This window comes from Pelodiscus sinensis, chromosome 12, assembly GCF_052426305.1.
Source record: "Pelodiscus sinensis isolate ZL-2025 chromosome 12, ASM5242630v1, whole genome shotgun sequence".
Lineage (NCBI taxonomy): Eukaryota > Metazoa > Chordata > Testudines > Trionychidae > Pelodiscus > Pelodiscus sinensis.
The window spans coordinates 21,968,626-21,994,525 of NC_143063.1; the positions used below are offsets into that span (position 1 = coordinate 21,968,626).

General features: G+C 40.7%; 1 protein-coding gene across 1 annotated transcript in view; it reads left to right on the forward strand.

Annotated features, from left to right (window-relative positions):
- The window catches only part of LOC102453654 (plasmanylethanolamine desaturase 1-like), an 86,417-nt gene that overhangs the window by 40,354 nt on the left and 20,163 nt on the right, over positions 1-25,900 (forward strand). Inside the window, exon 3 of the mRNA XM_075940231.2 lies at positions 10,934-11,025. Within this exon, the coding sequence (XP_075796346.2) occupies positions 10,934-11,025 (92 nt within the window). The remainder of the gene's footprint in view (positions 1-10,933; positions 11,026-25,900) is intronic.

Consider the following 25,900-nt stretch of genomic DNA (forward strand, 5'->3'; position numbering starts at 1 on the left):
AATGCAGCAACAAATCTATGGCAAGTCTGTCTGTAGCTGTGCAAACTCAAAACTTGCATTGAAAAATAAAATGATTTATCGCAATCTATTTATATCAATATCATTTGTTTTGCCATCTGTATTATCTGCTCTATCATATTCTAAATACTGAGGTACTTAGATTTCCTAATTTCATTGGTTTTGAAGACCAATTACCCCTGAAGTTAGTTTTATTGTCTCAGCTGTAAATGGGAATCTGATGTACAAACAGACATTTGCCAGGTGCTATACAGATTTCATTTCAAGTGTCCAGTTAGACCAGTGAGATTTTCCCCCCTAGCAAAGCCACATTGCTTTGCAGTTGCAGCATTAGGTTGTCCAGGATAATGGACAACCTAATGGATGTAATGTAATGCCCCTGATTTGCTGGTATCAATTTAATTCAACAGGGGAACTTGTACAAAAGTTTGGTTCCACCATCTACATGAGTATTATACAGGGAGAGCAGGGCCATCCTTAGGATACATGGGGCCCTACACAGTGCTGTTAAACTGGTGCCCATATACCCACAACAGCTTGGTGGCGAAGGGGGTGACAGTTTTCAGAGATGTGATTTTATAATATTCAGCAATATACTAATGAAATATTTAAAGCAAATTTTAAACTAAGGTCCTGTCAACTAACACAGTAAATTAAAAAAACTGACCGTATATACCTGGGGTTGGCACATGTCTGTTCAACAGCTTCATTGCCACTTGAATCTCTTTTTCACAGGTTAAGTGTTCTGCTTATAGATCTGGCAGGTTTCTTCACTTTTAATTTAATTAGCTCCTCTCAGAAGGAAGCAGAGCTACAGAACATGAATAAGAAGAGGTATGTGGGTGGACATTAAGACCCAGTGGTGCCCCAAATTTTCAGGTGCCCTGTGCAATTGTGTATTGTGCGTATGGGTAAGGACTGCCCTGTGGGAGAGTGATTAATACTTTCTGATGAATACCTTATGGACATATTATTGCAACCATAATACAGATATTTTAAAAGCTCAGCTGCAGTCTCTTCACCTAATTCTCAAATATCTGTAATGGCATTCTTGATTTTATTTTCAGTTTTTATTTACCTAACTATTCTGAAGACACTTGTTTGCTTGCTCAGACTAAAGCAATCTGAGCCTTGCTACAGAACTTCAGTTATTTTGCTGGGTCTCCAGGCAGCTACAGGGGCACAGCTCCATGGGTTCAAGAGTAGGATCAGGGCCTAACCTTGCAAATATAAATTAAAAATGAATTTTTTCCACTCACTCTGCAATTGAGACTGACTCACTCAGTCTCATGTAATCAAGTTGAGTGCGGTGGTATGTGGAATTGTATTACATGCCACTGAGGGCAAGTCTACACTAGAGCACTACATCAGCACAGCCATGTGGCTGTAGCTTGGCAGGTGAAGAAGCATTAGGCCAGTGGGGGAGCACTCTCCTATTGCTGCACCTCCACAAGAAGTGGAAGCGATATCTGTGGGAGAGAAACATAGACAGTGAGAAACTTGTGTCACTTGCGGGACAGAGGTAGTGTTGCCAGATGGTTTAAAAAAAAATACCGAACCCCTCCCACCTTAAAAAAAAAAAAAAAAAAAAAAAACCCTGGAAAAAATTCTGTTGAGGGGAAAAAAGGGGGAGGAGGAGGAGACCAAAGTTGTTAAGCAAAAAAAAGGGGGGGGAGGGGCGCTACGCCATTAAATGGTCCTGCACTCCTCATGCCCCCGCCAGATGCGGCAGGGGAAAATTGTCCCCGCTGGGCTTCCATCCGAAGGAAACAGGAAATACTGGACATTTCACATGTCTGGTATTTTCTTTTTTTTTTTTTTTTTTTTTTTACTGGACAGGGGACCCAAATAACGGACAGTCTGGCGAAAACCAGACACCTGGCAACCCTAGACAGAGGGCCTTTTCTACAACCCTGAACAACATAAGTTAGATCAACTTAAGCAGTAGTGTAGAACTGCCTGTACTTATATTACTCTTCAGCAGCTTTTCCAGGCTGTTAAAAAATGTCCTTCCCACCCATTTCTGGGGTTGCAAGATGGTTTCAACAAAAATACCAGACACACTTGATATTACATCACAATCTACATTACATCTTATTTAGAAGGTACTGGACATTTATATTTTCTCATTTATATTTTCTCAATTTGTTTAAAACCGGACACCTGGCAACCTCACCCATTTCCCTCAAAGATTGGCAATGCTTCCTATGAAATAAGCGGTAATACAACTGACTTGTTTTGAAATGATTGAAAAACTAATAAAAGATTTGTATTGGAAAGTCCACTTGGCCTTTGGCACATCAGTTCCACTACAGCTATCGTATCTTCTATGCATAGCCCAGCAGCAGTTTTTGTGACCTGTGCTCCCTTCCATGCTCCATAGCAGGAGGCGAAGGGAGCATTTGAGTCTGTCTTGGGGTCATGCTTTTAGTGCTGGTGAGGCAAGCTACTGTGATCTGAATGGAATTGCTTTATTAACATTGTGGAAGCATCAGTTCTTTTGAATGTTTGAGAGTGAATGTTTAAGATCGACTTCAGCTATGTTTAAGAAATAATTATTTAAAAATCCATTAAGTTTTATGTATCTTAGAATTTCACAATGGTTGAGCTTCTCACAAAGACCTGTGATGACTGAAATACATTTCCTGGAGCTCTTTGTTTGTGTTTGAATTCCATTGTAATAAGAAATGATGGGGAGAGATTAGATTATTAGGAATATTGCATGTATTGTAAGTGAACGCTGCTTTCCTTTCAATTTGAAGCAGGTAATTTGTAGTTGTGCAATTTTCTTGTTTTGTAATTGAATACACTATCATTGGTTTTGTTTTGTTTAATGCATTTGAGTGAAAAGGTTCTTAAACAAGAGCTAGTGAGCTTTATGTGGCTTTGATTATACAAGACAAAATAAGACTCCTGTAAACTGGAATGCAGACTCGCAAGCTGAGTTTACAAAGATGATAGAAGAAACCCGGGATGGAAAACACACATCTTAAGAGTTTCACTATTTTTCTTGCTAAGTAGATGCTCTTAATAAAGTCCGGGCTAGATACCTCCAAAAAGGTTGAGTTAGTCCGAATGAGAAAAATGTGCAAGTTTAAATTAAATTATTTTCTAAATAGAAGATACATAAGTTATTCCCAAAGGGCACCTACATGACAATATATTTCATGTCCTTGGGAATTAATGCACCCCACTTACATTACTTTGTTCCATTTAAAAAAAATATTCATTTAAACTGTACTCTGCTCTACTTAGCTCTTTAAAAGGACACTCAAACATTTATATTTTTAGCCCTGAATTTAATGTCTCTTATTTAGTATGTATGGAATGCCTATATATATGAAATGTAAAACATTTATAGAATTCAATGTACAGGCAGTCCCCGGGTTACATGGATCCGACTTACATCAGATCCCTACTTACAAACGGGGTGAGGCAACCCTGCACTAGCTGCTTCCCCCCAGCAGACCAGGGAGACGTGAAGCTAGCGCCCCCCCCCAGCAGACCAGGGAGACGCGGAGCGGCTTTTCTCAGCAGACACCTCAGCTTGAGAATAAAGGACTGAGGGAAGTGAGGTGTCGGAGAATAAAACTGAGCTCTGGAGAAATGTTTGGCTAGAGTTTCCCCTACAATATGTACCAGTTCCGACTTACATACAAATTCAACTTAAGAACAAACTTATAGTCCCTATCTTGTACGTAACCCGGGGACTGCCTGTAATTTAAAAATACAGAAAGAAAGCTATGTACAAAAAGCAATGTCAGTTTGGTTGATTCTTATGTTTGAAACAATATATACATTGTATGATAAAACTGTGTTTAAAGATATTCCGAAGCTTCCTCTTGGCCCCTTAAAAAGTGTTGAAGTCGCTAGTGACCAAGACAACATACAAGGAATATGGCTGGTCTAGCATGGATGTACCTATTCCTGCTAGCAGCCACAGAGATCTGCTTTGGTTGTCCCCTTCTTTTCTGCACAGCTACCTCTGTAGTAGCTCTGTCTAATTCTGTGCAAGGACTAGAAGGTAACAGGGTTGCTGGCATTTAATAATGATCCATGCAAGAATGATCCATCAGGAAGCACTGAGAGGTACTTGGATTATGAAATCATGTGCTAAAGATGGGCAGACAGGAGGCACAAAATCAGGAGTTGACAGGGATGGGCATTTGACCTTTTAATCCCCTCCATCGGTGCTTGGTGATTGTCTTTATCAGTTTGTCTGAACCACTGGCAGTTTCTGAAAAAGAATAAATTGTTCATTGTTGCATCCATTCTTGTGCTTAGTTAAACAAGTTCTATTGCCAAAGGTTTGTGCAAGTATGAGAATTGAATTTTATCTCTAATCTTTTCTTTTTTGAAACATTTGGAGATACTTCGAACATAGCGGTCACACAAACCCACATTCTTTTCATTAAAACAATTTAGGGTGGGATTTTGAAAAGCATTTGGTGTTGGCCTAACCCAACTCCCTTTGAAATCAATTATAAAGCTCTGATTGGCTTAACTGGGTGCAAAATTAGTCAGTCAAAAGCTGAACAATTTTGAAAATCTTTCCCTAAACTGAATGCGAATATACATTGGAATATATCACAACCTAAATTTTTATACTCAGCTTATGACTGCTATATGACTTAAATTTGTCACATCTGCTTGATGATGCCACTTTTTCCACTTGATATAGATTTGCCATGGTAGTTCATCTCCTATATATTTGGGAGAGTTTGTCTATCCAACCATCTATCTGTCTGTTCAAGAACTCCTCCTAAATGGCAAGAGCAAGGACCATCACATTCAGTTTACAGCTTCCTCTTCTTATAACTTAAAACAAGGTAAAATTTTGGTTGTGCCAGGAAAATGAGATGTGCCTGGAATGGGATTGCTTGTCATAAAACCATACCGAAAAGAGATACTGAGTCACCAGGCAGGTGAAAAGGACTGGCTGGGGGTGTGCCCCCGACCATCTGGGACAGCCCAAGCCCTGAGCCTTCCACTCCCCTGCCACCCTTTAGGATAGGGGCAAGGGCTGATGCTCCTCACTCCCTCTCGGTTCTTGTGGGAACGTTGTTCCCCTTCATCAGGGAGTGAGGGGTAAGTGCACAGTTTTCTAGTATTTACATATAATTTATTCTTTGTATCTCTTTGGTACTCATGCTGTATCAATGGAGGCCCATATCAGTAGCCATACAGATATCTTTATGAAGTTTTCTAAATAGCATATTTAGGTCTAAATTCTAAATAGTTATTTCATTAATCCTGTATCTTAAGAAGCCTTCTCCAGTTTTTTTCATTCGTGAATAGGGACAAAAATGATATGGGCTAAATGAAATGTGACACTATTTGATTGTACATTTTTTTTGGGTACATTTGAAATGAGATTAATTTTAAGCGGTCTTTCGTTTTTTAAACTCGTTTGATGCATTTCATTGTCATTGTCATTTTAATAATGGAAATATTAAACTATGACAGGTTTCAAAGAATATTTCAAATACTAAATCTGGAGGTAACGGCTTTATTACTGCTTGATGACTTGATCTATATTTCCTAACATGATTTCCCTGCTGCAACTTGAAGTGAGGTCATGTAAGTCTAATGATATCAGTTGACCTTGAGAGTTAAACCTAAAAGCCTGTGTGTTTTTTAAAGTTTGTTGCACTGTTGTCAATATTTATTTCTATTTATCTCTCTTTATTTTATATATATATATATAAATATATATATATTATATATATATATATAAAATTTCCAAGCTACAATTTTTTCAGGCACTTATAAACCTCCAAGTAATGTGTTTCGCAATAAAAATGCATAGTGCAAGATTTAAAGAGTATCAAAACCTAATTATGAAAATACCTTCTGTAACACGTGTTGGTGGTAAATTGAAAGGCTCTGTGATAATGGTTATCTGACACCTTTGGCCACCTCCCCACCACAGTTAGTCTAATTTAGGACTACTTTGATCATTCAGACTTCTCCAGACAGTGGCCATTTGTTTCTATTTTTAAACAACTTGCCTGTTTTCTCCTGTTTCACAAATGTGGAATTTCCCACAAATTACACTGTCCTGAAGCCTAGGAACAAATTAAGAACAGTGACAAGTTTAAAGTCAGATATCTAGCTTGAAGTCAGGCTAGAAACAGTATTATTAGCCAATGTAATTGGTACATTACCAGCTTTTCAGTTCGTGAGCCATGGGCTTTTAGCACTAAGATACCAAATCTTAAAACTTGCTTTGACTCCTTTAAGATCAAACCTTTATAACACCACGTTATTTTGCATGGAAAGTTGACACTAATCATGCTTTAGAGATTTCTAAAATGTAGTTGAGAAAATCAATCTGAAACCTGTATCATTGGAGTAAAGGCACTAAGGGAACCTGACTTTACAAGTGGGGAGAGAGAAAATGTTTTGAAAATTCCTTCAAAATATTTCTAAAATGGGTTTTCTGTGAAGGATTTCGAATTCATAGGATATGTGACAATGTGGTATACAGTTTTTTTACCAGCACTTTTGATGTATTTGAATAATGTTCATGGGAGTTTACCACTTCTAGGGGCATGTTTAAACTACATCCCTCTTTCGAAAGAGGGATGTAAATTAGGCAGATCAAAAGTGCAAATGAAGCAGGGATTTAAATATCCCATGCTTCATTTGCATAATCGCATCACAGTTTTCTTTAGAAAAAGGGTATTTCGAAAGTGAAACTGCTGTCTAGACGCGCTTCTTTCGGGGGGAAAAAAACCTTTTTCGAAAGATCCTGAACTCCTCCTGAATTTGTAGCATTTGACAAGTCAGATTCCTCCAGAGAGAGGGAGGGAGAAATATTTTATATTACATTAGAAGATTGACCCAGTATTGCTTGGGTCCTTAACTCAAATTTTGCTTTTGGAAAATAATATGAAAATGTGCATGCTTTATTTGAATCTTTGCTTGGGGTGGGGCTGGGGTTGAGGGGTTCACCATGCAGGCTGCCCCCTGGAGAGAGAATTGCTCCAGCCTCTCTCACTGCAGTAGTTTTGGACCAGGTGAGAAGCACCTCTCCATGGCTGCTACAACTCCACCTGGCACAGCTGGGGGAGAGGTGCACTTCCCACAGCTGGGGCAGGTCCAGGTTCATCTGCCCCCTGTGCTCCCCAGCCAGAGTGAGGAATGCAGTAAACTGTGCACTTTCCCCTTGCTCCATGACAAAGGGGAACAGCCAGCAAGGTTGCCATATAAATATGGGGGAAAGGAAGAATCATTATATAGACTTTGCCGTCGTCAGCTGAGGAGTTGGGGGGGTGGGAGGCTCAGGGCTGGAGATGACCCGTTTCACCTGTCTGATGATTGTCTCTTTTTCACTTGGTTTTATGAGACGCAATCCCATTGCAGTCACATCCCATTTTCCTGGCACAGCCGTACACTTACCTTGCTTTAAGTTACGATAAAGAGGAAGCTGTATACCAAATTTCATGGTCCTAGCTCTTACTGTTTAGGAGAGTTCTTAAACAAACAGCCAGGTAGACAGACACACAGACAAATGCTCTCAAATATATAGTAGACGGAGGATGTTATTAGAAGCCAAAACATTAAAGTTTTCATTGTGTTTTTATGCATCCCCATGCTCAAGTAAACCCCTATGGAAATCCATCAGACTTTGGAATTTTTCCTTTAAAATAGATTTGATTAAATTAATGGATAAGTGTGGCTGACTTTAGGAAAATCCGTTAGTCCAAATACTAACATGCTTCATCAATATGAATTTTACTGTGGGTACCTGCATGGCCCTACCGTATAGCAAGCTTAGCCTGGAAAAAAACACACAAGAAAACTACTTCTTGGACACTACAGTATAAATAAATGATGGTCACATAAATACCACCCTGTATCAGAAACCTACTGAGTGCTAGTCTTATCCTTCATTGCTTCTAGCTTCTATTCAGGGCACATCACATGATCTGTTGTCTATAGCCAAGCCCTAAGATACAATCGTATCTGCTCCAATCCCTCAGACAGAGACAGACACCTACAGGATCTTTATCAAGCTTTCTTTACTTCCCCAGGTGGGTATTTAAGTTTTAAGAAACAGATTTTCAGAACCAGATGAGTACCCAGAAATCACCTGCTTCAGGACAGGCCCAAAAAGGTAAATAACAGAACATCACTGGTCACCACCTACAGCCCCCAGCTTAAAACCCCTATAGTGCATCATTGACAATCTACAGCCATACCTTGGAAAACAGGCCAGTCCTCACCTACAGACAGTCCCCCAACCTGAAACAAATACTTACCAGCAGCAACACACCACACCACCGAAACACTTACCCAGGAACCTATCCCTGCAACAAATCCCATTGTCAACTCTGTTCACATATCTATACAGGTGGCACCATCACACAATCTAACCACATAAGGCACAACATCAGGGACTTGTCCACCCACACGTACACTAATGCGATACATGCCATCAAGTGCCCCTCTGCCATATATATTGGCCAAACAGGACAGTCCCTACAACAGAGGATAAGTGCACACAAATCAGACAACACTCAGAAACCTGAAGGGGAACACTTTAACCTTCCTGGACTTTCAGTTATGGATTTCAAAGTAGCCATCCTTTTACAAAAGAATTTAAAAGATGGTTACAAAGGGAGACAGCTGAACTTGAATTTATTTGCAAATTCAACACTATCAACTTAGGATTGAATAAAGATCTCAACTGGTTAATGTATTACAAAGGTATTTTCCCCTCTCTGGATAGCCACACCAAATGCTGTGAATGACCCACTTCCACCCTGACTTGATTTGCTTCATTAACACAAGCAACTTCTTCCTTTTATATACTCCTGATTCTGTAGCTTCCACTCCGATTCATCTGATAAAGTGGGTTTTACCCATGAAAACATATGCCCTAATAAATTTTAGACTATGTCTACACTGTCCCTCTTGCGCAAAAAAAAATGCAAATCAGGCAAAGCGTGGAATATCACTGCACCTCATTTGCATAATTAATGAGGCTCCATTTTTGCACAAGAGGCTTTTGCGTAAACCCCCCTCTTATGCAAGAGCTGTTCTTCCTGAAAAAAAGAGGAAGAGCGGCTCTTGCGCAAGAGGGGGTTTTTGCACAAAGAAGAGCCATGTAGGCAGCTCCTTTTTGCGCAAAAGCTTCTTGCGCAAAACTGGAGCCTCGTTAATTTTACAAATGAAGTGCGGTGTTATCCATGCTTCACCTCATTTGCATATTTTTTGTGCAAGTGGGGGCAGTGTAGACATAGCCTTAGTGTCTAAGGTGCCACGGGACTCCGTTGGTTTTGCAAATACAAACTAACATGGCTACCCCCTGAGATGCTTCATAATGTTAGACTCAAAGAGCTCAGTTTAACAAAGTGATGGTTTAGGGGTGACTTAATTAAAGTCTATAAATGTCATCATGGGGAACAAATATTTAAGAATGGATTCTTTGGATATCTTCTTTAAGAATGGAAGATATCACACAATGTGATGCTGGAATTTGAAGCTAGACAAATTTAGAATGGAAATAGAGCATGCATTTTTACCAATGAAAGTAATTAACTCAGGGGTTCTCAAACTTTGTGATACCGTGACCCCTCTCTAAGTTGCTCGCAACCCCCCAGGGGGGTCAGGACCCACAGTTTGAGAACCGCAGAATTAACTTTTGGAAAAATGTACCAAGCATCACTGTGGATTCTCTAACACTGACGATTTTAAAATGGAGACTGAATGTGTTTCTAAAAGATAGTCTCTAGGAATTATTTTGAGGAAGTTAAATGGCTTGTGTTATATGGGAGGTCACAATGGTCCCTTCTTGCTCTGGAATCTATGAATACAAGTTCTGGATGGTTATTAAATGTAGTTGTTATTGGGAAAGCATGTCATACTGACTTTCAATATTTTTTTAAAATTCAGATCATAGATGGTTTGCAAGAAGAATATATTTACTGTGAAGGAGAGTTTGTTTACATGGTAGCTAAGGAGGACAATGCAAATAATTAATAGGAGGAAAAGTAACTGGTACTGTAATTATGTTGAATTAATGACTGAATCTTGAAGGTAGATATTTAGCTAATTTTAAAAAATCCTTTCCTTTCTGTTCTATTTGAATAGCTAGAATAGAGTTTTATGGACAGTAGATTGAGTTAGTGATATGCAGCATATAAAACTTATGAAATATTAATACACATTTTCAGCATTTTTGCTAGAGGTTAATATTGAACTAGCATTTGAAAATGAGGGAATAGATCAATATAAGTAATTCTTGTAGTTTTGATCACAGTAAATCCTGATCCAGTATTTTTGAATCCTTGCCCTTGTTGAGCTAGAATATGAAATTAAGCATTCAGATCTGGAAACCCAAGGCTCTGGAGAATTTTCTCTTTTGGACAAGGCTCTCAGCACAATGGAACTATCTTATGTAGCAGGAGTAAAAGACATTTCTGGAAGGCATTTCAATGAAGATACGATCTGTACAGGCCACATAGAGAAAGGGGGAGAGAGAGAGAGAGATAAGGAAGAATATGGTTGAATAAATGTTGGAGAAACACTGAGTTAAGCCCATTATTTTGTGCGAGGTTTGGTTAAGTACACCTACAATACAGGAACCTTTAAGAACTGATTCATGGATTACTGTTAAAATGAAGTTGGCACCTGCTGACTTGGTGCATTTTTATATGTAAAATTGATTTTCTGATTCTTCTTGATTCCAAAAGCAGCTTTGTAGTACGTTTTAATGTAGACTTTACATTTCTTTAATTGAAATTGATTAAACTGAATTTTGTTAAATATGTGTGGTCTCAAAAAGTATTTTGGCATTTGGAAATCAGTCTCTTTTTTTATTTTTATCTGCTGCACAGAGTAAGTGGTTGATGTAACTTCAGTGTGTAGATTAGTGTCTACTGTTAACATTCTTTTTTATTTCCAGTTGCTGGAATTATTACAGCTGATTTTGCCTCAGGCATGGTTCACTGGGGAGCTGATACCTGGGGTTCCGTTGATATTCCTGTCATTGGCAAGGTAAGGAAAGGTTGACTTGCATTCAGTATGAGCAATAGACTAGAAATAAATAATAATTTTAATATGCTTTTTGAAGATGAAAAATTAGGAGGGATGGTGGGTGTCTTTCTGGTTTTACACACCCATCTACCCACAGTAACTGGGAACCTTGACCAAAACTGGTGAGACAATATCAATTCTTTCTTGTGTATTGAGAAGTGTATATCACTTAAAAACTGAAGAAATTACCTTGTTTCAAAGGGAGTATTTTTCTAGCTACCCACCCAATAATAATTTTTTTTTTTTTTGTAAAGTGATTGCTGTAAAATCATGAAATTTTAGTGGTCAGGTTATCCATTGAACAAGTTTAATTTGTGACATTCAAAATGCAGTTCAAAAAAGCTTATGCACTAAATCTAGTTATTTCTACTGTGCCTATCACTGTGATATTAGAGCACCAAAGTAAATGTTTAATTTTTAGAAATGCTTACTGATATCTTATGGTGAGATGTGTGGAAGGAGAGGTTTAAGTGAGTGACCTTTGTGCAATTGTAGAAAATGTTCTTCTTTAAAAAAAAAATCATCACTGGAAAAACACAGATCTTATTAGAAATGTACAATTTTGTTGATGTCTGCAGTTAGTGTCTGAAAACCACTGAAATAAGTTATTTCCTTGTGACAATGCCATATTTAGCACACTAATGAAAGAGAAGGAAAAAGTGATCTTTGATAAACTAATTATTTTTGGTACTTGCATCAGAGTTTAGTAAATCAGCATGCTGCATCTGCAGTGCTAACCAAACTAATCTAAAATACTGGCCTCCCTGTGGAGGTATAGAAATGTCATAGTCCATGGAGACTTGCACTGCATTTATGCAGGTCTGCCTTTTCTGTCATAGATTCAACAGACCTTCCCAGAGAAGATCTACAGTGCTTTAAACAACCTTAACATGGGGTTTAAAGAGATTAATGAATATCAGCCTTGTACTAAATAAATCTTTATCATTTGCTTTACCTACTACAGTAATTGCCTCAGTGCAGTGTAACACATTCAATCTGCCAGTTTGCTGTTAATCTCAAATACATCTTTGACAAAAGAATCCATCTTATCTTCGTGTGTGTGTGTGTGTGTGTGTGTGTGTGTGTGCGCGCACACATGCCAGATCTGGCACTTAATCAGGTCATTGAAATAGTATATATGAGGCTGTTTAGTAATATGAAAATAATTTGATTGATGAGACCATTCGTATGATATACATTACAAAAGCTTTATCTTAGCCTCACTTAATTTTGTACGTGGTATAGCATATATGCCTTCCTTTCACAAAAACAAAATATTAATAGAAATAAATGAGGCATGGGCTCAAACTGGTAACATCTGATATACATGCAAACAAATAAAGGGTAAGCATTTGTATGCAAGTGTATGTGTGTTACATATAAGTACACACACTTCTTAGATATCAACAATTTTGGTCATATATGTGATAGGTTTGGTGTGCATATTTGTTTTCATTTTTCCACTCTAACTTCTGATTTGCCGATATATAAATGCTTCTAGTTTTCATTAAGAAAATATTCAAAAGGACTAGTCTCAAAATTATTATTTGCAATTTACAACAGCCAGAAACAATACATAATAATTACAAAACACTGTTAAAGTAATTACGTTGAAATAATTTTACCTTCATATTTAGTAGAAATGGTACATTTAATTATGAGTTTGCTTCTAAAGTCAGTCCTGTCTAACATTATCTTGTGAATTTTTAAGTGAATATTATTTATTTACTTTAGTTACCTGGTAACACCCACAATATATTTTCTGTTTTCAGTATTGTAGACATGTTGACAGCAGGATATTAGAGGGACAAACAGGTGGTGAGGCAATATCTTTTATTGGATCAATTTTTGTTGATGGAAGAGGCAAGTCCCTCAGATATTGTGTTAAATACTAATGCTAAACAATCTGTTGCACCTTGGCCGTGTCTAGACTGGCCAGTTTTTCTAGAAAATCAGCTGCTCTACACTGGCCACTTGAATTTCCGCAAAAGCACTGACGTCCTACTGTAAGAAATCAGTGCTTCTTGCGGAAATACTATTCTGCTCCCGTTCAGGCAAAAGTCCCTTTTGCGCAAAAGGGCCAGTGTAGACAGCTCAGATTTGTTTTCTGCAAAAAAGCCCCGATTGTGAAAATGACCATCGGGGCTTTTTTGCAGAAAAGCGTGTCTAGATTGGCACGGATGCTTTTCCGCAAAAGGGCTTTTGCGGAAAAGTGTCCGTGCCAATCTAGATGCTCTGTTCCGAAAATGCCTTTAACGGAAAACTTTTCCGTTATAAGCATTTCCGGAAAATCATGCCAATCTAGACGCAGCCTTTGTGTTTAATTGTGACACTGAGTTCTTTTCCCAAATCCAAGGAAGAGGTCTGCGTAGCTTGAACGCTTTTCTTTATCAGAAGTTTTATTGAATATTTATATATTCAGTAAAATATATTATCACATCCATCTTGTCTCTCCAGTGTATTTTCCACACATTCAGAAAGTGTTGGAGATAAGAATGTTTATATAAGTCAACTAGATTCATGACAGGAAGGATGGAAGAAGTGGGTCATAATTCTGGACATGTCAGGAGCACTTGCAAACTAGTCTAAAGGCCTTGCATAGATAGCTGCATGACAGAAGTCATGGAGGTCTGAGAAGCAAATGGCTGTAAATGAGAAGGAATATTTATGGAGCAGATGGTCTGGGGGTAGTACTAAACTTGATATTGGTGGATATCTAGGAATGGGCATAGCATTGATGATGAGTTTATCTGATGCAATAGTGGAAGGGAATCATACTGGGGAGTGATATGTTCCTCAGCTGGATCAAGACAGATGACTTTTAAGAGCTGCATTTTGTATGTATTGAAGGCACATATACATGTGTGTGTCTTCAAGGCTAGAGAGATTTGCCAAAATTTGCAAGTGCAGAGCACTCACAATTCCCCTTGAATTCAAGCCCCAAAAGTCCTTAGGCCAAGGTAATATTGAAGTTAATGGCAGAGGTTGGGTATTTACTACTTTTGCAAAATCAGGCTGTAGATATTTTGAAAGTGTGTGGGTAAGTGTCTGTGTAATATGTACAGTTTCTTTGTTAAACTGAGAGGCAGTGTAATCAGGGCACTGGATTGAAAATCAGATCAACTGAGTTTTATGTCTGTTTCTGCCACTGGGCATGTTTCTTTTCTGATCTGAGCCTTCGTTTCCCCATTTGTAAAATTGAGATTATATTTGCTTTTCGTCTTTAAGTGCTTTGAGATAAGTATGAAAAGCTTAGATAAAAAGGTGTCGTTCCTAAATTCTGCAGTTCAATCCTGATATTTTCCCCTATTACTTCCTAAATTTTCTTAAATCTTTGGGAAGATAAGCTTTTGTATAAAAGGGATAGAAATGCATTGTGCATAACTCTGTGAAAGAGCTATGATATCATTTAATCTGGATTTTCAAATAGCCTGAGGCTAGATCATTGAGTCTGAACTGTGCATTTATTTGAACTGCTCTTGATTGAGGGGTGGGAATTTGCCCCTTACATTTAGGTGATTATTTTATACCATTTTTCTTGACCTTTCATGGCTGTGTTTGGAGCTTGTGGTTGCTAAGCTCTTTTTACCTCCTTCTTTAAAAATCAGTCACAAGACGACAACAGGTTTGAGACTGTATTTGAGAGGCTGGAAGAGTGGCTGGATTTTTCTTATACTCGCAGCAATCCTCACATATTTCTTGCTGCTGAGCTGCTAAGACCATGACCTATCTGGTGCTGTAATACTTCTTCCCTTTTCTCCTTTGACCCATTGTTTTCTGAGTTTCCTTAGAGTCCTGCCTGTGAACCACACATGCTGCAGCCTGATGCTTCTGTGTGTAGTGTCTGGGTTTGCCCTTGCTCTGCAGTTGACCTTGCAAGGTCTTTCTTTCCTGTAATGTTTATATTTTATTCATTTTCAAGATAGCGTGCCTACCCTCAGAGTTGTTCGCATATTAGTAACAATCTCCATAGCAAAGAAATTTACAGTGAATCTGTAATGCTAAGACTATACAAACACATGAAGCTTAAATGCCAATCCAGCCATTTCTGAGGGTGGATCTTTTTCTCCTATATAATTTCAGAATTACAGCCATTAATTGTACTAATATCTTTGGGGAGATATGTCAGATTTCAGGAAATATTATACCAATATTCTCAGTAAGACATGGGATATTATTTTTGAGCCGTTTTCCCATTCAATATATGTAAGATCTAGCTAATAACTGGCTACTTAAACTAGAAGTCTGCAATTAGCTATAGAACATTCCAGACTTGGCTGCTTATAGGTTAATCCCTAAACCTGTGTTTTGGAACCTAAAGGAAAAGGGGCCTGATTCCCAGCAGTACTAGGTTCCTACCGCTCCAGTGGGAGTCACTGTGCAGAAAGGGAGCCATCATTTAGCAACAATAGGATTGTAAAACTGACAAAGAACAGGGACAAGGAAAGAAAGAGATCTCCAGCTTCTCTGAAAGACACACTGAACAAAGAGACAAAAGGTCTTCCCTGCCTCCTGCCTGAAACAGAAAAGGATTAGTCGGGAGTAATGCCGGACACACAGACCAGGGTGAAGATCTTTGATTCTGTGCCAGAATTTCATAATTCTGTCCCGACGAGTGCACATGCAGGGACAATAACTTCACATTGCAGATGGGAAATTAGGCTTCTAATTGGCTGATATACACACAGTTGCCAACAACGAGATGAGCAATTGTGGTACGAATCTGGCCCTGAAGATGGACTTGGAGGCCAAAATGTTCTTACGTATCATTTTAAATTAGGGGGCTAGTTTTCAGAGGAGCTGATGCACAATCTTTTCCCAGGGTTCCCTGTGCAGCATAGCTTCTTCATGTCCACCCCTTAGGTCATTTTCTAGAAGTCTAGCCAGAAACATTCTGGAAATACCCATCCTACAGGTTCCAGGATGGAAATCTCAGTGTTTTAACAAATACAGCTCTTGGTCACACCGCTGTGTCTCTCACAAGGAATTTCAGTCCCCTGCCAACCAAGGACTGTAGAGGAAGAAGAGAGGGGGAAGGGATGACCTGGACATGTCTTTGCAATGCTCATCTCTTTCCTCGTCTCCTCCTCCCCCGTAACTGGAAGCAGCTTGTCCTGTTGAAAAGCAACTAACACCTCGAGGCTGCTGCTGGCCACCAATTGAACCCAGCTGCCTCCTGTCCCCTGGCTACAATGTGGGCAGGAAGGGGTTAATGCCTAAAGATGCATTGTTCAGCAGGGCCCAGGGAACCTGACTATAGGGGCTTCAGGCAACTCAGCCAGAGAGGTGGCTCAGCAGGGGAATGTGCCTGGAGAACAGAGCAGCCCCCCACTTCCTGAGGGCAGGACTTAGGGTGCGTGGGTGAAAAGGATGCTAATCCCCTCCAGGGGATTGTTGTTGAGCCTGCAGGCTACGGATGCAAATTCTTGTTTCCACTACTCCAGAGCTTAGCTGAGTGGGGAGAAGGCTTCCCTGTGCCAGTGCTGTGCTTGGCTTTGACACTCGCAGGATTTAGTATCTGGCCAGTGCCCCAGGCTGGAGGGTTTGGGGCTTTCCTAGAGCATCAACTGTACTGGAGGTAGTGGAGGAAGGAAGAAGCATGCTGGTCAGACTGCTGGTGAGCTGAGCACTCCTGCCAGGGGCTAGTTTTCCACATATCTGATCAAAATATGACCATATAGATCATAGTTGCTGTTCTATATTTTCATCAGATCTTGTACAAAGTGTGCCAACTGAGGTGTCTATGAAAAGTTTCTCATCTGGTAATAATTATACTATTTGTATGCATGTATCATTTTTGTATTTGAAATTATGACTCTTGACTATGTACTTGTATTTCAGTACAGGCAGTCCCCGGGTTACGTACAAGATAGGGACTGTAGGTTTGTTCTTAAGTTGAATCTGTATGTAAGTCGGAACTGGCATCCAGATTCAGCCGCTGCTGAAACTGATCAATTTCAACAGCGGCTGAATCTGGACACCAGTTCCGACTTAAATACAGATTCAACTTAAGAACACCAGGCATCCCCAAGTCAGCTGCTGCTGAAACTGATCAGCAGCTGATTCCAGGAAGCCCGGGGCAGAGCAACTCTGCCTCGGGCTTCCTGTAGTCAGCGCTGGTCAGAGTCAGCAGCGGCTGACTTGGGGACGCCTGGGGCAGAGCAGCTTGGATGCTGCTGGGTTGATCCAGTAGCGCGGCCGCTCCTCGGAGCTACTGGACCAACCCAGCAGCACCCCAGCTGCTCTGCCCCAGGCGTCCTGATTCAGCCGCTGCTGCAACTGATCAGCAGCGGCTGAATCAGGACTCCTGGGGCAGAGCAGCTGGGGTGCTGCCGGGTTGGTCCAGTAGTGCCAAGGAGCGGTGCTGCGGGACCAACCGGCTGTGCCCCACCTGCTCTACCACAGGCCCCGGGCTTTGCTCCACGTCTCCCTGGTCTGCTGGGGGGGGGGCACTAGCTGCGTCCCCAACCCCCCCCAGCAGACCAGGGAGACGCGGAGCAAAGCCGCGGAGGACCCGGGGCCGGACCCGTGGTGCTTCCAGATCAGCTGGAGCAAAACGGCGGAGGACCCGGGGCCGGACCCGTGGTGCTTCCAGATCAGCTGGAAGCGCCGCGGGTCCGGCCCGGGTACTCCGCCACTTTGGTCCCCGTCTCCCTGGTCTGCTGGCTCCCCCAGCAGACCAGGGAGACGGGGTGCAGCTTTTCTTGCCCCGGAGGAGGCGGGCGGCGGGAACAGGCGTCCCGCCGCTCCAGTCCTCCGGGGCAAGAAAATCCCCGTTCGTAACTGCGGATCCGACATAAGTCAGATCCGCGTAACTCGGGGACTGCCTATATATTTGATTCTGAGTAGCACCCGTGAAGCATTTGGCCTGCATGTTATAAAGGGACTACTCAAGTTAGATGGCCCTTTGCGGAGTGATAGATTCACAACAGACCTTGTAGGGTGGTGGGCCGAGTGGCAGGCCCTGAGTTAACCATTTTAACTTAAAGTCTGCCACTTGGCCCACCCTCCAGCCCTACTGCAGCTGTGACGTCCCACTGCCTGGCCTCCAGGCCCCTCCTGAGCTGTTCCTTCCCATTGTGGCTGGCCATCGCCAGAATTCACTGGTAAGGACCGATTAACCAGTAAACATACTGATAAGCCTCATGCTTACAGGTTAATTGTTTAACTTCTCTCGGACATTGGGAGATGCCAATCTACATCTGATGAACCTTCCTGGGAATGTTCAGATTAGTACATGGAATCCACCTGCAAAGGTCTGAGTCATGCATGGATAGGTGACTTACCCATTTTTCCAAACACCATCTTATTGCTGTACTTTTCCACTGCAAGAACCATGGGATTCCTTCCATGTGGGAGACAGTATAGAAGGCCTTGGAAACCATTCCCTTTTATCTTCAGTTCTGTTTCTTACCTCTGAAGGAACTTTGCTACCAACTGAATTTCTAAACAAAGGACTGAACTCCAGAGACTTGTCTCAAGCCATCAGTTTAGTCTATCACTCTTACAAGACTGTACCAAGAACTTGGCAATTTGTATGTGTTTGATTCCTTTAACCAATCCTAATTCTCACCTTTCTTTTTATAAATAATCTTTTAGATTTTAAATACTAAAGGATTGGCAATGATGTGATTTTTGGGTAAGATCTGAAATATAAATTGACCTGAGCATGTGGCTGGTCCTTTGAGATCAGAAGAACCTGATGTTTGTTGAGATTGGTTTCATAACCACTCATCCATACAAGGGGTGGTACGGTCTCATCACCAGTCATCATATAGGGGAATGGATCATTCAAGAGTATTGGGTGTGTGACTTATGTTAGCTTGTGTGACGAAACAGAAGTTCTTTGGGATACCTTGTAAGTGAAGGATCCCTGTTTGGGCTGTGGCAGCTCTGTCTGAGCAGTTTGTCTTGAATTAGTAGTGTCCCACTAGAGCATGTCTTGTAACAGGAGCAGAGAGGCAAAGCAGGGAGAGGACAGTAAAAGAGGAAGCATGTAAAGGGCTGATGGATGGTCAGCCGAGGTCACGTGTAACCTACTGCTGTCTGGCACCTGCCTGCAATCACCAGTCATCACAGCGCGAACACAGACAGTGATAGCCGGAAATGGGACGGGGTGAAGGAAGCTGAGAACTGGCATGCAGTGGAACCTGCACTGATGGACCAGCAGGAGAAGTGACTGGCCCCAGGCGCTGCAGTTTTGCCCTGCCACCAGCTGAGCATTCCTCCCCCCCCTTTTTGGCCAGTGGGCCTTCCCACTCACTGCTGGTAGGTGTTCGGCCAGCAGCAGGATCCACCAGTAGTGATGAGGGGAGGTAGTAAATATGGGACAATTTGCCCATCTTTAAGAAAAAGTCAGGACGCTGGCAGGAAGGCTTAAATATAGGGACTATCCTAAGAGATTTGGGAGAACAAGTCCTAGTGAAAACCAGTGTGGATTGCACTCCTGACTCTTAGGGAGTTTTGAAAATCTTCCTCCTGAATGGCCTTTCTAGAAGCTTTTAAAATCTAAAATCCCCCCTTTTTTTATGGCTAGAAAGCATCATGCCCTCACACTTTTCCCACTAATTGTCATTGTGTGTCCCATGTATTTTGGCCACAGGAAATGCCAAGCTATTACTAGTTATTTCAACTGTTTGAAACTATGTCTCCCACAGAACTACTGTCAGTTGACTTACTTCTGAAGTTTGACTTCTGAACAGCTTTTTAGATTCCATGTTTACAATTCCCAAATGTATTTATTTTTTTCAGAGTACAGTCTTAGTAATAGGGATGTTAAAATGCCCGTAATTAAGTAACCGTGTAACCACTGAAAATATCAGCAGTTACCTGGTTACATATGGGGCGGCGGTCAGCTGATGTAGAGGCAGAAGCGCAGGGAGGCAGGTGGTTCCCCGTGGGCCAGCGCACGGCAGAAGCTGGCTTTTAAGCTGGCTCCCCATGCATACTGGTAGTCTGCGTGTAACTGTGAACCTAAAAAGCCCAGGCTAATTGGTTAACTGGTGACACAGTTACACTTTCACATCTCTAGTTTAACAGTCATTTTTAACATGTGCTGTGTGATACATATTCCTAGCATGGTGATCGGTGCTGGCCATGGATCCTTCCATGCTTACAGAGCCAGTGTATTATTGCTATTATTTTAGAAGGAGGTAGTATAATTCTAATTGTGCCTTAGTACATAATTTTCCTTTTGCAGCAATTATTTTCTTTTGCTACAGTGGCTACTACTTACTTTCTTTATATAAATAGCATTGCAATAAATACATTGCAGGAGCTGTGGAGCATATGAGTATTTTAAAATTTTTATTGTATATTTCCAGATAATTACCTGGTGTAAATCAATTTTGTCTGCAGTTTTCTGCAGATTATTTTATTCAGACAAATGAATACTCTTTTGTTATGGTTTCCTTTGTGTTCTTATTGCTCACTTTTTTCATGCCTCCTTTTCATAGAATCATAGAACACTAGAACTGGAAGGGATCTTGAGCGGTCATCGAGTTCAGTCCCCTGCTCTCATGGCAGGACCAGGCACTGTCTAGATCATCCCTGACAGGTGTCTGTCTAATCAGCCCTTCTCCAGTGATGGAGATTCCACAACCCCCCCTAGGTAATTTTGAAAGTGTAAGAATTCTGAAATCCACCCATAAAGGTCACTTGAAAATATATCAGAGTTTGCTTCTAACTCGCAGGACTTCACGTCAGGAGGGCCCTGTATATCTATGGATATCCGCTTCATATTCACGGCAAGTGGAATGGATACCCATGCAGGGCTTTCCCCCACCCCCTCAGTTCGGCAACCATGTTGGGAGGGAGGCACCAGGCTAGGGAAAGGATGCAAGAAGCTCCATCCTAAATCTCTCTGCAGGAGAGGCTGAGTGCCAGCCCTGCTACCCTCCCCCCACTTCCTTCCCCTAGTGTGCACCAACCTAGAACTTTGGCCCTGGGTCCCTGTTGCTGCTTAGTCCCAACTGCTGCTGTCCCTTAGCCCCAGTCCCTACTTTTGTACTGTCTGCCTCTTCCCTGCATGACCCTGCCCCCCTCCTTGCTCATCTATCTTCCCTCCTCTCCAGATGGATGCACATAAAATCCAGATTGTGGGCTGTGGATTGGATGATGAACTGAGCCTGGCGGATGTGGATCGGATGAAGATCCACGTTTTTGTAACCGTGCAGGGCTCTGCATATCAGCATAATTGCTCTTGTATTAAAGCAATCTTTTCAAAATGTGCTCTTTCATGGTGACTGGTGCTTAATTGAATACTTTTCATTCTCTTTTTCTCAGATTGATTTCTGTTCTTCCTGAGCATAATGAATACAGACATTTGCTAGAGCAAAAAGTGCTGCCACCCTGTTAGCTGTACCAGGAAAGAAAATCGACACCTTTCTCCACTTAAATGTTCTAGGTTTTTGTTGTTTGTTTTTTTTTAAGTTCTTTGAGAAATTCCTTGCTTCTTATGCACCAGATAACACAACCTCTTAATGCCATAATTTCTTAGTAATGTAAGATCTTTCTAGGCCCCATGCTAAACTGTCTTATGTTTTCAAAGCATGAGTTACCAGAAAGGGACACAGTTTCCAAAAGTTACAGTTCTTTGAGTTGTGTTCCTGTGGATGCTCCATGTCAAGTATGTGTATATGCTTTCAATTGGAGATTTTTGGTAGTAGTGCCTATTTGGTGCATTCATTCACTCTACAAATTCTTGTGTTATACATAAGGCTAGATAGAGCTGCCTGGATGAATCACCTTCCATTCCTTCTTAACCACCTTGGCCTGAGACGGTGCATTCAGCATGCCCACTTCAATCAGTCAAGCTTGCTTCAACTAGTCTTTATTTAGTTGTTAGTTTTATTACTTTCGTGTTTTGTACACTACAGCCTATGTACCCTGGGTGTCTCTGATTTGGGAACACCTGTAGTACGGCCATTGGCTGGCAGAAGCGGCTCTGTGTGCCACTGCCATCTGGGGAAACGGCAGTGCGGTGACGTGCTCAGCCAGAGGCTTTTCCCCATTGCTTCCATAGCAGCAGAGGGCATGGAGTACCAGGTAAGTGCCTTACTCTCATCCCCGTCACGCCCTCCCTGGCCTGGCAAAATCTTTAATCCATCAAACCCTGTTTCCCAGGGTTGCCAGATTAAAGAGGCTCAGGTGTGTAGTTTAATTTGTTGGGTTTTGTAGGAGGATTGTGCCTTGTCATCTTGATTCCTCCTCCCCACCTTTTCTTCTTGGAGGTGCTCCCTCCTCACAGGGGGATACGCCAGGATCACTGGTGTTCTGACTGACATTCCAGCTTTGTTCGTTGTCTAGGAGAAACACGTGTTACACAGAAGTTCAGTTTTTCTGTTTAACCTTAAAGCAGGTCCAGGAAGAAAAGGGAGATTAAGCTGAGGAGGTTTTATGATGGAGTGCTGCTTCTGCCCCACCTCAGATCCAAGGTTGGAGATTTCCCCTCCTCTCTCTCATGCCCTCACACCAGTCTGTGGGCAAACAGTGCTTTGTCAAACTCAGCACAATGTTCACCTTGGCCTTCCGTCTTAAAGTGACCTTTTGCATCATCTGGATACATGTAGATTAGAATTTGGTAACTGGTCAGATATACATCATGTTTTATTTTACATGGAACAATGCTTAGTATCAGAATGCGTGTTGTGAAATTATGTACCTTTCTTTCATATAGTATTCTTAAATAATATAAAATATTCTTTGTGCAAGTAATATTCATTATCTTGTATGTTAATGAGCTGGTAACTATGGTGCTACTTAACAAGTCACTTTTTGCCGCTTGATGATATTTTCAGTTCATCATGGAGTTCCACCATTTATAGAATCCCTTTGCAAGCATTTGTGGATACAGATGATTGAAATACCATGTAAAATTCTTCTCTTAGATCCTCCTGAAAGCAAGTAGCTCCTTACATGTGCAGTGCTCCCATTTGGTATGAAAGCATGGGATTTGTCTCTTATAGTTGGACATGTGTGCAGTCCCACTTCCATGAAAGAACCTCAACATGGAGCTATTCCTTTCCATTTGCTTTTATCCTTATGCATATATATGTGTGTTATTTGTGCTGAACTATACATTTGATGATATTTCTGATGTTCAGCAATGTTTGCAATCTTTTATATGTTACAGGGTTTCTTTCTAGCTTGCTTTTTCTTTCTTTCAGCAGCCCATTTTGATGAATGCCTGGTTTTCATCCTTTTTCATAGGGGGGAAAAGCAGCTTTGATTCCCTTTCTCCTGAGAAATTTTACAACATATTCCATAAGTCATCTTTAAATCAGTGGTATTTCCTTCTTTCAAGGTTCTTGGGATCATTTTCTTTTTTCTGAAGTCATGTTCCATCTTGTAAGGATACATAGCAGTTTTGAAATTCCCTTTTGTGTCCTGAAAAGTTGATACAAGAAATACATTTGCTATGAGATGATAAATTTGTCATTAAAATGTAAAAATTGTCTTTCATCCCATTAGAATTTTTTCCTACAAGCTAAGACCCTGATCTTGCAATTGACTGCAGCTATGTTTCTCTGAGTTCTGTTGCAACTGGCGGGTTCCATGTAGGCACACAGCTGTGCATGCGTGCCACCAGTTGCTAGATCAGGGTATTAAAAAGTAATAAGCTGCATTTGTTCACCTGCCGTTTTTCTTTTAGAGTCTGCTAGTAATGAAAACAAGTTACTTTGGGAGAAGTCGGTACACAGAATTAACTTGATGACAATGACTGTCACACAAATCTATTTTATATTTTGTGTACAAGAGTCTAAGAGGTTTTAAAAATATATAGCAATTAAAATAAATTGAATGATTAGCAACAATTAGAGGAAACTTACAATACTTTCTGGGAAAACTGATTCAAGGTACAGTTAAGTACTTGGAGCACATATTAACTCACCTTTATTAGGACAGCCTTCCGTTGGTGGTTATTTGTTCACTAGTCAGCCTCAAACGTGTACTAGGTGTATGCTAGACAAGGAGAATTAATATGAAGATATTAGTGTGTCTTTTTTTCATGGGCATCAATACAATGAGATATATTGATGTTCTGTAGCTGGCTGAGGTTACGTCTACACTTATGGTGGTATGAAGAATACAGACTGTGCGCCCTCCAAGCGTGGGTATAAATAAGCCCCATCCACACTGCTAGGTGGGCAGAGCTAAGAATCTTAGGGTATGTGTTGAATATGGCTCTCTACAGTCAGCAGTGCCTCTCCTGTCTGCATGGTTATTTTTAGAATGTAGCGTCCTGCTGCTAGAGCCTTTTCCCGCCACAGGGAAAGGCTTCACAGCTGGGAACTGCCAGAGCTTGTTCGAGATACCTCTCCCCAACTGCATACTGCAGTAAGGTTGCAGCCTTCTGTAAAGCATAGCTATACATAACCTGCATTATGCTGCCAGTGTAGACAAGGCCTAGGTAATGTAGTTGCAGGTCAAGTTTATGTTGGAAATACACTTTGCTTTGAATTGTACTAATTCTGGTTTGGTTAACTTGTTTTTTAATATTATAGTTTCTGTACCAGAATTTTTCTTTCTTCTATTTTCTCCAATAAATTCCTCTCTTTTTGTTCCATAGTCTCAGTCAATATCCATATACGCACAGAATCTAAAATCTTGTAGCTGTAGATAGTGTGATATTAAGTCATTTGGTCTGAAAATTCAAATGCAAAAGCTGTAATTGTGAAGACTCTAAAATTCTTTGCAATTGTTTTAAGTAAACCTTAGGTTTTTTTGTGGAGTTTGGCTTACTTTAATTTGCTTATTCTGAACATTAAATTATGCCATTCATTGTGAAAATTTGAGTTGTAATCCTATGACATATTTTATTAAGAAAAATAAGTTTTTGAAAGTCTTTCTAGGGGGAACTCTCTGTTCTGAATTGTAAAACTCCTGTTGTCATTTACACAGTTGTATAAGAATTTCCTTTGTGGAACTGGGATCCAAAATAATTTTTACGGTGTATTTTTAAATGGTTGTTTTTATTCCACAATTTTACTTTCTTAGTTTGCTGCAGTAAGAAAAATGAACCTACAAGCAGCTAATCTAGCATGTGGATTGATATAATTACAAAAACACAATCAGTTGTCAAAGCAAACGTTTTTTCTAAATGTTAGTTTCAGTTCTGTGGTTATAGGGAATTCCTGTAACAGTAGCAGTGTAGATTAAGTTCTTGCAGCCTCGTCAATTAATAATATCCCATATTTGTTTTCATTCCAGACATTGGATGTGTCAGTGTCTTGAACAGAATACATCCATGTGGAAATTTGGGATGTTAAATGGTCACAAGGCATTGCTCCAATAGCAAATGGTCATCAGGGTGTTCTTGTTCAGTAATAACAACACCTAACTCTCATACAGGAATGCTAGCATTTACATCCAAACAAAAGCACTAACGTCTGTGATTTTTGTAACTTGTAACTTTGTGTCACTTGAAGATTTGTGATGTCATCCAAAATATTTATTTTGATATCAGCCCAACAGCCAACCCTTTGGGAATTCATACATGTTCTGCACACACATGCCATTTCAGTGTTACACCATTAGTAACTTGTGACTCGTTTTCCATGGGTAGCATTTTTACCTGCTTAACTGTAGTTACTATTTTTCTTCACAGACATTAATTATGGACCCAACAATTAGAACTGGTCTTTTAAAACTCACCTGTTTTGTTCTTTAGACTGGTTCTACCACTGCCTACTTATATACCGCTGTTTGCTGTATTTGACATAGCATCTGCTTCATTTACGGTGTTGGTTATAACACTAAAGGGTTCCTTGTTCTCTTGGCTAGCTTGTGGCTGGTTCTGGATGGGTATGCAAACTAGGAAAATGTCCTGCACTGT